Source organism: Lipophrys pholis (assembly GCF_963383615.2).
Source record: "Lipophrys pholis genome assembly, chromosome: 1".
Lineage (NCBI taxonomy): Eukaryota > Metazoa > Chordata > Actinopteri > Blenniiformes > Blenniidae > Lipophrys > Lipophrys pholis.
Window position 1 is genome coordinate 34,963,993 of NC_137635.1, and position 12,366 is coordinate 34,976,358.

The window sequence follows — 12,366 nt, forward strand, 5'->3', positions numbered from 1 at the left end:
AGGAATATATTGATTAGATATCAGAAGTGGACATAGACAAACTATAAATTTAGAAGAGAACATTTAAAATATAGAGGATTAGTACATAGATATGTATTATTTATTAGTATTTAGGTTGAAGAAAAAAATATGACTTTGTTACATAGTGACATTTTACTATCACAAAATGTAAATATTTACAATGATGGAAACATAGATTTCATAAAGTATTTGTGTCCCAGAAAAATTCATCACTCTGCTAATCCGGAGAGAATGCTAACCACAAATAACTTATTTTGTTTGTTTAAGAATAAAAACGTGATGTAATGTATAACTATAAAAACCATTTAACTTCTTGAACATTTTTTAGTTGAGGCAGTACATTCAAATTTAAATCACTGACAGACTTTTTTGTTAATAGTGTTTTGTTGTGTTTTTCTGTCAGCTCTATTCTTCCATACTTTCCATATTCTATTCTATCAGATATGGGTTTTTATTTTTGTATTCAAGTTTCAGTTTTAGCTTGTAAAATAAATAAAAATTCATATTTCAGTGTGGAATACTGAAGATATGTTTTTGTGATTATATCATTAAAAAACCAAAAAAAAAGTGTATTTTTCCTTTAATGTCGTGCTGACAGATGGCCCCGCCCCCTCGCCACCATCTCCGCTCTGATTGGTCGATTGGCGCCTCAGCCTCAGCGGCGGGGAAACACGTGCTCCTCAGCGCATCTCCAGATCAAGATGGCAGCCTCCGTGTGTCGGTGCTACGAGGTGAGAACATCATGTGTGCCCTTCAGTGCGCCTCCCGTCGTTTCAGGGTTTCATTTGTCGATGAGAACAGGCCCGCGCGGCTCCGTTAATGTTATTTCAAGTCCGCTTGTTTGAATGTGAGGACGTGGGGAGGGCGTCATGCAGACAGAGGCCTCCAGTTGCATCAGACAGAAACGATTATATTGTTATTATTGTCTGAATATATATCAGCACGTTGTTTCAGCATGTTTGCGTTGCTTGTGCTTGAATCGGGCTGAAAATACTAAATTTGGGTTTGTAAAAAGGTGAGGATAGTTTCCAATGCAGAGATGTTACACAACAAGACAGCAGCTGTCAGGAAGCTGATGTATGGATTATAATGGAGAAGGTGTGTAAGACATGGAGTAGTGTTTTTCTTCTAGTTTTTTGGTGGCTCAGATATATTATTCATGTCAAAACACACAATTCTTTGCAATCATACAACCTCCAAGGTGCAATTTTAAAGTCCAACCGGTTGGAACTAGAGTATATGTGAATGAATGAAAGTGGTTTATTTGTGGCCAAAGTTCAACTCATATAAGATACACACTACAACAAATACTGTTCACTTTTAGTGATCAAGAAGAAGAATAGGCTGAGGCCAGTGGATTATTTATGGCTGTCTTATAAGTAGATGGAATATCAACAGACTTACAAACAAAACAACAAAACCAAACAAATGAAAAAAAAGATCCAAATAACATAACAATACCATAATTAATTATGTTCCCTGTCTCTCATCAGTAGAACCCACTATAATATTTCCAATGTTTTTAAGGACACAATGAATGAAGGTGTTACAATGCAGGACCTTAACACTTAACAGTGTACTTAACAGCTCCATAGTTTTTTCTATAGAACAGTAATTTATTTGTGTGGCCAACACAGTTTTTCCATTTACGATCACTCCTTACAGCTTAGTTTCATACGCTCTTCTGATTTCAATTCCATCTAAATTCAGTTTTATTACATTATTGGGAGTGATCCCAAACACTATAGATGTTGTGTTATTTTAATTTACATTAAATCAATAAATAAAGCAGAATGCAATCATTTGTAACCCTCATAAAACCTGCACTTTAGTAGCGATAGAACAGAATCCATCAGATGTTAAAAATAAAACAGTGTGGCATAAGATCTTGGCTCACCTTGAATTTCATGACATTGACACGCCTCTAAAAAGTCACAAATGTCTTTGTGAAGACCCAGTGCTCTGAGGTTCACTGATCTGTGTCTAGAAATCCATGGAAGAACTTGGGAGTGCTGCTCCCAAGGCAAAGTCTTAATAATATCTCTACAACTCTTAATGTGCAAAGTCAAGAGAAAAAGGTCAAGTTTGGATGTTTGTGGTTTTCAGACCCTCAGGTGACTATAATCTCAGTAAGAAGTGCATTCAACTTTTGTTATTAGTAACTTACACATTTGACAAGGTATTGAGTATTACCTTGTAATAAGATCCAGTTTTGTTTAGCAGCTGCAATCCTCCATTGGATTAATGGAGCCACATTGCAGCTGCTCTGTCAAAAAGCTTCAGCATAACAACTATGGACAGACGCCTCCTATCACTGATGATCATGTTGAGGATTCAGCTGCCCGTCGGGGCGTATATGATGTCTTTCCTAACATGTCTTTTGTTGCAGGTTATCCTTTTTTATTCCTGGAATGAGAAAGATAATGTTTTACAATACAATTTACAATAATTTAACTTATGCTCTTTGGGTTCCTTTAAGCTAAATAAGGCGCTCAAAGGACCATTAAACTCTTTTTTGTGTGTGTGTGTGTGTGGGTAAAACACAAAAGACTGCGATATTGAGTAACAATATTCTCATGACACAACAAACTGATCATGATATTGGTTGTCGATAGTTTTTATAATGGATTTTTATTGATTTATTGCAGTGTGAAACTCTACTATTCAGACCTGTATCCTCTAAGATCTACACTTTGTGTATTGTGTCCTTGAGAATGTTTTTTTTTTTTTTACTTTTTTACCTCTGTCGATTCTTGCTTATTATTTAGTGTAAATGTTGTGTACACCAATTGGTGTCTTGTCTTTAAGACATACTACATAAATGACATTTGTTCTTCTTCTATAGAGATCAAGGACAATGTGTTTAACTCAGCCTTTCATTATTGTGGCTGACTGACTGACCGTGTCTTAACATTGCAGCTGATTGGCAGAAATGCCTTGGCCCTGTGCTCCCGGCCTCTGGCCTCCTCCATGTGGCGAGGAGACGCTTGCAGCTTACGCAGACGTCCAGCTGCAGCTGTGCAGGTACACACTAATCTTTCCATTTTCATAGTCCTTGCTCATTATTGATTGCACCCGTTTGCTGTCTACATTGTAAATTTTTCTTAAAGTTGTAAAGCATTTTTTGCGACGCGTCATTCCCACCTTATGAGTCTCGTCTCTCAATGTTTCAAGTGAAGAAAGACTTCCTGGTGAAGGTCTGTGGCCAATCTGTTCATCTGTTAATCAGTGCAGATAAAGTCCTACCTTCTATTTCTTTATTTAGGTGAGATATTCTTCAGGTCGCAAAGGTTTTCTGGGAGAGTTTGTCGATAACCTTCGTCAGGAGTTCAGTAAGAATCAGGAGATGAAGGAAAACATCAAGAAGTTCAGAGACGAAGCCAAGAGGCTTGAAGAATCCGATGCCCTGCAGCAAGCCCGCAAGAAATATGTGAGAACATATTGATATCTTTTCATCTTTCGATTCAATCTTTGATCTCTCTTCTTTTTTTTTTTTTTTATAGAATGACTCCACTATTGTTGTCTTTTCCTAGAAATCAATAGAAGCAGAGACGGTGAAGACATCAGAAGTATTTAAGAAAACCTTTGGCTCTTTGTCAGAGACAGTCAAGGAGGTAAAGTTACAGGACTCCGTTTGTTTCGGGACACATTTTGTGGCGCCAATTATTCCGCATTGCTCTAAAGGCAAAATTGAGTCGGCGTCAACAACCTCGTGCAAGTAGTAATCTACTGGCTGTGTTTCTGTGTGGCTTCACCATCTCAGGGCCTCGGGGAGGTGACTCGTACCGACATTGGGAAGAAGATCAAGGACGGAGTCGGGGAGGCGGCTCGGTCGGCCATGCACTCTGCCGAGTCCATCTCTAAAGGAGGAGAAAAATTTGGCAAGACCAGCGCATTCAAAGCCATCTCACAGGTCAGAGGAGGAAACTGCAACCTCATACAGTCCTGAGGTTTCATCCTTAAAATCACACCTGGGAAGGAAATCATTTCTCCAATATCTTTCTCATTACATCATGTCCAGCTGAGAAGTTCTGAAGCTTGATTTTCACAATAATTTGATGTTCCAAAGGGTTTTTGTCTTTATGTTACACTTAAAGACAAGCAGTTGTTTTAATGTATACGGTTATTAAAGGAAGTGCATCACTAGTCCCTCTAGAATTAATAATAAAGTATTTCTATTCCATTCAATTTTATTCATCCTCCTCTTTATATAAATTATTGTATGATTTTATGGAAATATAAATTGCCTTCATATATACCTTTTTATTATACATTCTGGTATAATATATACTTTTTTATTAAAGTTGTACTGTTATATTGATTTACAAACGGGTACATTTATATCACTATTAAGGCTGCGTGACTGTTGATAGCTATACATTTTGTATTAATATTATAGACAAAAGGAGGGTTATTAAATAACTTGTTCTTCTCGCTACTTTTTGAGCATGGTTATTGATGCATCTTTGCATATTTATTAACTTTTTTACTTTCATTTATTTTGTTTGACTTCTCCACTGTTTTAGTTTTTTCAGTTTGTTCTTACCATAATAAAAATAAAAACATGACTCAACACAGATGTACACCTACAACTTGACTGGCCAAACGCACATAACTCACTGACATAAAGAGCGGTTTAGGGATTTAGAATCTGATTCTGAAAAAATGAAGAAAAAAAAAGAAAATCTGCATTGTTTCCGTAGAGTGTGGAAACCATGAAGAAGGAGATCGACACGGGCGACGCCGGCCCTTACAGGGCTCCGTCTCAGCTGAGGAAGAGGAGCGATTTCTCATCAAAAGGAGCAGACAGTGACACCAGAGTGTTTGAGGCCAATGAGTGAGTAACTGTTCCCGCTCCAAACCAGTGCTCACTGCTGTTGTAATAAGGTGAAACCTCCAGCTAAGGCCCGCCCTTGACGTTGTTGTGCTGTGTTGCACTGCAGAGAGGCTATGGGGGTTGTTCTTCACAAGGACTCCAAGTGGTTCCAGCAGTGGAAGGACTTCAAGGACAACAATGTTGTTTTTAACAGTAAGAAAACTTTTCTCACAGACACGTGTAATTTTTGCTTGAGGCAGCAGGTGGCAGCAGATGAGCTTAAAGAATACCGGCATCAGGCGTTTGTACATATGTAGAATTTAGCCACAAAAAAACACAAATGCCTTTATTTATATATATATATATATAAGTATCTATGTTGAGTTTATCCTTATTCTTGTTTCACTTTTTTTATCTTTCAGGGTTCTTTGAGATGAAGATGAAATATGATGAAAGTGACAACGTGATGATCAGAGCATCCAAAGCTGTGACTGACAAAGTCACTGGATTTTTAGGTATTGTTTATTTTGCATTTAATTTGTGATCACAGTAAATGTTGATATAATAATCCCTACACAATAGAGCTGTAATGAAAAACCAAACTCTCCTTTTGATTTGTTTATTAATGTATGTTTATAAAGCAAGAGAAACACATCCATTGTGGATGAAGGTGTTGTGTTTATGTGAAGGTGTTGTAACTTCTTATAATTGCTGATTTTCAAAAAAAAAGATTTCCCCCTCTCTGACACCTCAATCTCACAGTTTTTTTTTATCATTTTGGTTTCAAAGCAAGTTAAGCAGAGTGATTTCAAAATGCAAAAATGACTAAGTTGTTGTTGGAGGTCGATGGAAGGACAAACAAACACTACAAAATGCTACAAATAAAGACCTGCAGGCATGCATCCACCAACATCCACTAACATCCACCAGCTAACATGAAGAAGCAGCACGAGGCATTACTGAATGAGAATGTTTTTGCTGCCTCTGCTGACGTTGTTGTGCGTTTGTTTCACAGGTGGTCTCTTTTCTAAGACTGAAATGTCGGAGGTTCTGACAGAAATCGTGAAGGCAGATCCAAACTTTGACAAAGACTCTTTTCTCAAACAGTGCGAAAAAGACATCATCCCCAACATACTGGAGGTAAACACACTCCTCCAACTTCCTCCAGGTTTTTAATTCCTCGACTTTTTGCTGAGGAATATTTTGCAAAGTGGCTAAACAGAGACATATTGCTGAAATGCTATATTTTTTTAACATGGATTTTGATTTTGGTGAATGATTTTGTTATTCATCTTGTTAAGAGTTGATGAAGTAGAACCATCAGATAATCAAGACTTGAATACATTTCAAGTCACTAGTGGCAGGAAACTGAATAGTGTGTGGCGTGGCAGAGAGCAAGAGCTACTGGGGCAGCTTTTCTAACAATTAATATTATATTAAAAGAAATGAATACTGAGTTAGTGTGAATAAATCAATCTAAAGACGAAGCCTAACAGGATGTTGGCCAAACTACCACTTAGACTATATGAGCTCAGTTAGGGGCACTCCAGCAATTTATCTGCAAAATGTAATTCTCAAAAAGCGTGCTGTTCGTCGTCACTCATATGATACTAGTGAAGCCTCAAAAACCCACTGTTGTTCTTTCTCCAGGCTATGGTTCGAGGGGAGCTGGACGTATTGAAGGACTGGTGCTATGAAGCGGTAAGTTTAAGCTGATATTCGATAAAACACACTTTGTAAAAAGTGTCTAACTAACATTGGAAAAATCCCAACAATAATTCCCATTCGTGGGTGCTTATGCACTCAGGAAAACAAGATAGGATCCACCTGACAGGAAAAGAATATAAGTAACAGAATATATAAAACGTTTCAGTAAAAATTGCTTTTTGTTTATACAAGTGGCTTGAATAAATATGGTAGGAACACTGCAGGTTTTTAGAACTCGTTTATTTTAATTTGAAACAGCCACAAGTACTCCCAATTACCTGTCAGAAAGAGTTATTATAGCTAATGTGCACAATGTGAATGTTTATAATTCTTCTCCTCATGTGTTCTTCTGCAGACGTACAGTCAGCTCGCCCATCCCATCCAGCAAGCCCGAGCTCTGGGGCTTCTCTTCCAGTCTAAAATCCTTGACATCGACAACATAGATGTAAGTGAATTCATGTGTGCGGGTTGCCAACAATAAATCGCCAGAATACGACTTCAGTGGGCTTTTATTTTTCTATGTTCGTTTGTTTCCTTCATAGTACACCTTTTTTTTTTTTTTTTTTTTTTTTTTTGCAAAAGTAAAAAAAAATGTTGTATGTCATTTAAAAAGTCTAATTGAGCCACAAATAGCCACCGTTTAGTGCATGCTTCTTATACATTTCCTTTTGTGTTTATTTAGCTTGCCATGGGTAAGATGATGGACCAAGGCCCAGTGCTGATCATCACCTTCCAGGCTCAGGTCGTCATGGTGATCCGCAGCCCGAAAGGAGACATTGTGGAGGGAGACCCGGTAGGTCATCTCATTCTGCAGCTCTGGTGCAGAAACCCTAAAAGATACTACCAAAGTCCAAGTCAGCTGGCTGAATTCAGACATCGAGTTTTGCATCTGATCGAAATACTTTCCAGGGCATTGGTTTATTGATTCAGGTGGATCGAATGCACAGGCATTAAAAGTGATGCATGGATCTTTTTGTGACACTGTGCAATCACACTGCCATACTTTTCTCCCCTATAGATAGTCTGTGAGGCTCCACCTCATGTAGAGGTTAGAGAACCAAGCATAACTTGTTGGAATCCCCCAGCATCCCCCAGTAATGCGTCTCTTAGCATTACCAATAATGCCAGCTGCTCAGGTTGCTTCAGAAAAGAAAATTTGCATGAAGGTTTTGATAATTCAAACATACTGATGTTCTGCTTTCTGGACCCTGGAAGAAAGCTGCTATCTCTTTGTATGGGCTCATCGTTTGTTGTGTTTCATTTCTCCTCCAGATCACGGCATTGTTGATTAGAAGTTTTTAAATTAAATCTCTTGCTTGAGCAGCGGAACAATTTCATCACAAAATAAATGTAATTTCCGTGTTGTGAGTTATGAGCATTCGGAAATTGAACCTTTAGTGTAGAACCATCCATAAGTTGATCTCCGAGCTGACCCTCCTATCTTCCCCTTCCTCCACAGGAGAAAGTGATGAGGATGATGTATGTCTGGGCGTTGTGTCGTGACCAAGAGGAGCTCAACCCTAATGCAGCCTGGAGGCTTCTGGATATCTCCGCCTCCAGCACTGAGCAGGTCCTCTAGGAGACGGTTCTTGCAGTAGAGAAGGTTAATCTGGGACATAAAGGATGCAAAGATGTACCTGAACTACATGCACATCCTGTGTACATTACCTTGGAAGTGCAGAGTGAATCTTTGCCGCCCTGCCAGAGTCTGCTTTTGCACACGCTCCCATTCCCCATCGATGCCTGGAGGATCCATGTGCAGATGTTCGCATTCGACCAACCTCTGGCACACCACTCATATATGCCCATGGAGTTAAACAAAACAACATATTCAATTGAATTTGTGCTTTCTCACGCAGGCTCGATCCGTTTGGCTTATCAAGAACTGACTGCAATATGAAAATAGGACTGAAACAATAATCTCAGCATGGACGGACCCAGCTTTCTCATCAGATAACCAGAGCTTGCGTCTTTCACTACCAACCATCTGTGAGCGCGTTTTTAAATGTTAATATTAAGGATGAACATCGCCACCATCTTTGTAAAACTTGGCTGCAAGTGAATGCAAATGCGGACAGAAGGTATAAATCTGTGACATGTGTCCTCACTGGAGGCGAAATGTGAAGCAGCACATCCGTAGAGCAGCTCCATCTGTGATGGTATATGTGGAGGACGACATGAACATGTGCTGCTTGATGGTCTTGAATTGAACGTGTATTTTCTGTCAGATGTATGTAAGATAGACAAGTGAAATGTTAAAAAAAAAAAAAAAAAAAAAAAAAAAAAAAAAACTTGACGAAAACAAACATCAACCAAGACGACAGAACATGGAAATACGGTGAAAGAAATTCACTTCAATTCAAACCTCAGTAGCCTAGCTCATCGATTAAACAATGACTCCTAAAAGCACTGATAAGAGGAGATTAAATAAGCTCCCAAGGTTTTAACATCCTAAATATTGACATTGAAAGACATTAAAGCATCTGATTCAGCAGTAATGTGCAGTTGTGATGGTTTCTGTTCTGTTCCTGTTGATTTTCACATCAAAGAATTTTCATAATCCAGATAAGTCAAGCAAAATGCAGATGTAAACATAGAAAGCAGGATGTCTTCATCATCTGTTCTGTAACCGGTATTTAGAAAAGAGCCTGCTGGAGTGAATCCTGCAGACAATGTGACAGATTGCAGTAAAAACATTGTGGTTCATGGATTTATTTTGATGACTTTTGAGAACTTTGTGTTATGCCAGTCATATTTATTGAATCTTTTAACTCAAACATTGATACTTATGTTGGATGACGTTCAACCTTCCGTCGTTGGCTTCATATCTGAAGGACCATTTGTTGTCTTATGTCGCAGATTCTTGATCCGTTTGTTCTCATTCTACTGGTTCACCTTTCATTATGTGGTTTCCCAAGAGGTGAAGATGGACATCTTGAGTCGATTATGTCATTTTACTGATTGTTTTTTGCCTGTGGCCTCTACTTACATCTTATGATTCACATGACAGTTGTACTGTTGCTCTGTTGCCCTACTCCATGTGATAAAGCTCACTGTTTGGTCCTGTTTGATATTTTTTTTTTAACAGCAGATATCTTTGCCAAACTGTATGTTTGTATTTTATTTTTTTGTCGGAGAAAGTCCACGAGAATTCCTGATGATAAAACCCTGCTCTTGTCACTCTCGCGGTTTGTTCTGGGTGTGTGTGTTTAAGGATGTGTAATCCACCACATGGCTTGGTTGATAAGACATTGTGTGTTATATTTGTGCAACACCTGTGAACAAAAGAAAACCTCAATAAGGTCATCACCATAGAATGTGCACTTTGACCAATAAAATTCAAACTATAGGAAACTCATTACTTGGCCTGCATTTATATTGTTAAAAGAAACCTGAAGTGAATAATGATGTGATGGTGTATATCTCTTTGAGCACAAGGCCACAAGTATTTGTGTTTTAGTTAATTAAGCATTCAATGAAGATATTGTGTTATTCAAATTCTTGATAAAACAAAAATCTTCGTCCAGCTCCTGTGCTGCTTTTTTTTTTCAGTTCATGATCTCAGGATGCTGGAGATGATTCATCTTCTGACAAAATACTCCGTTAGCCTCAAACGTGTTTTTGGACTGGTGAGAACACGCACACAGAAAGGCCCAACAAACCTCACTTGAACTCAACCCAGGAAGATTGTTGGCAGGAAGATTGGAAGGCCTTGCAGTACAAATATCTCAGTAGAATAAAATCCACTTGGTTTGTTGTTTTCCGTTCAATAATTCTTGTTTGCTCTTGTGAACGTCTCATGACCTTTCGTCCATCAACAATATCATTTATCCATTCATCTTGGATAGGTCACCAATCCATCTCAGAGCAAAATCAGGGACAGAAAATCCAATGTACAGCCAGTAGATTGTGGACCAAGTGAGGTTAATTAAAGAAAGCACACAGGGAGAACATGCAAGCGTGTTGGGAATCAGTCAACCACAGCGATATCTTCCTATCCTGTCCAACCCAGTGTTTTTTGTTTTTTGTGAATCAACCAAATTTAAAATGTAGCCTTTCAGCTGTCGCCACCTGGTTGTGCTGTTAATATCTCCAGATTATGGCTTTTTTGATCTTTGAACTAATGCTGCACTTTCCCAAATATATCTACTTTATTGGGACACATACTGTACGAGTTTCACTAGATCAATAAAGCCAGAAATGTATTTTAACCCAGAATATAATTAAATTCTAATAATTCAAGCTGGAGTGCTATTGCTTGATTGGCACGTCACATCATCCTCAGTGGTTTTATTATTGTATCAATGAGTTCATGAAATATATATTAATTCAGGAGTTTTTCATTTTTAATTTTGGAATATGTTAACATATTTGGAGTAGAATGCTCTGAGTGTGTGTGTGTGTGTGTGTGTGTGTGTGTGTGTGTGTGTGTGTGTGTGTGTGTGTGTGTGTGTGTGTGTGTGTGTGTGTGTGTGTGTTTTTCTCATTTCAAAGCTGACAAGCTGTGATAGATGTTCATGGATCTGGCCATTGACACTGGTTGATAAACCTATGGATTTGGTAGTATAGGGATGATAGATCAGGCTTTAAAAAAACACGTGTCTGTAGATTCACACACAGGGCCAATATACTCCGGACCTCATCTCAAAGCTGTCCGTTGTGATGAATGACTTGGGACGTCCTTATACTAACTAACCTCTTGCAGTCCTCCAAAGCCTACTCGTTCCTCTTAAACTGAAGCTGGAAAAGGGGTATGCTCCAAAAAGCAAAGCAACAGCGGGCTTCATCGCTTCCAAATCATGGCCTCACTGTGACGGTCCTACTACAAGCCTTTCACATGGCATTTGTTTTCTTGCTCCATGTAGCTGAAGTTACCAGTAAAAATCTTTCAAGAGCATCCTTGTGCAGAAAGGTCCCTTCAAGCAAAGGGCACTCACTCACTGTACCTACATGAATGGGTTTGAATGTGCCAGCACAACAGCTCAGAGGCAAAGTAGTACTTTGCTTTATCCTCCGTTAGATCATTACAATATGCTCTTTGTGACACACTGCCAGGCACACACCAAGCTGTGTTCCAGCCTACTTAAGAAAAGGTCGTCAATGTTGGGAAAGCACTAATGTAACACTGTTATATAAGCAGACGTTACACAATGTTTGAACGTTGTTGATCAGTGTGTTTGTAATTTCTTCTGCTGAATACATTTTTGTAATTGAGTAGTTTAATTTTAGGCTCCACAGTGGTATAGCCTTATGCTCTCTCTCCTCCTCCTATGTCTGTCTCTCTGTGTTTGTCCTTTGATGACGGTTGGTTAAGTAAAGTGGTATAGATTTTTGGGGGGGAGGAAGTTGGCACTTGTTCACCTTTTTTATCTATTTAGTTTTAGTTGGGCGCGTTGACCACCATCACAAGAGTTTTTTTTTGCTTATACCCAATTCAATTAAATGTAACTTTATTTATATAGCTCTGAATACAACAAAGTAATTTCAGTGCACTTTTACAGAGAAAACCCAACAAATCCACATGAGCAAGCATAAGTAACTGTTGAAAGGAAAAACTCCTGTTATTATAGGAAGAAACCTTTGCAAAACCCGGCTCAGAGGTGGTGGTTGGGGTTAGTTATATAGGGTCTATATAGGGTCTGCTATTCAGGTTAGGGTGAGGGGAAAGAAGGAGAGAAAAGGATAGGACAGACAGATAAGACAGAGATCCACTCGGTGAAGATGGATGGGGGCAGGAGGCTTCAGACCACGAACTTCAGTTCCATTACCCACCAGTCCTCCTGGCCAAAATCCCATTCTTTAGTCTCCAAAAGCCAAAGATC

At 38.7% G+C, this 12,366-nt stretch overlaps 1 protein-coding gene across 1 annotated transcript; it reads left to right on the forward strand.

Annotated features, from left to right (window-relative positions):
* Window positions 1-684: 684 nt before the first annotated feature.
* LOC308123417 (mitochondrial import inner membrane translocase subunit TIM44-like) lies at window positions 685-8,850 on the forward strand. The gene is made up of 13 exons (XM_080485907.1): window positions 685-752; window positions 2,941-3,045; window positions 3,287-3,451; window positions 3,555-3,635; window positions 3,785-3,934; window positions 4,725-4,858; window positions 4,965-5,050; window positions 5,260-5,352; window positions 5,853-5,977; window positions 6,488-6,538; window positions 6,900-6,989; window positions 7,227-7,337; window positions 8,004-8,850. Exons 1-13 carry the CDS (start codon window positions 723-725, stop codon window positions 8,121-8,123), a joined length of 1,341 nt encoding a protein of 446 aa, XP_080342033.1. The 5' UTR covers window positions 685-722; the 3' UTR covers window positions 8,124-8,850.
* The last annotated feature ends 3,516 nt before the right edge of the window (window positions 8,851-12,366 follow it).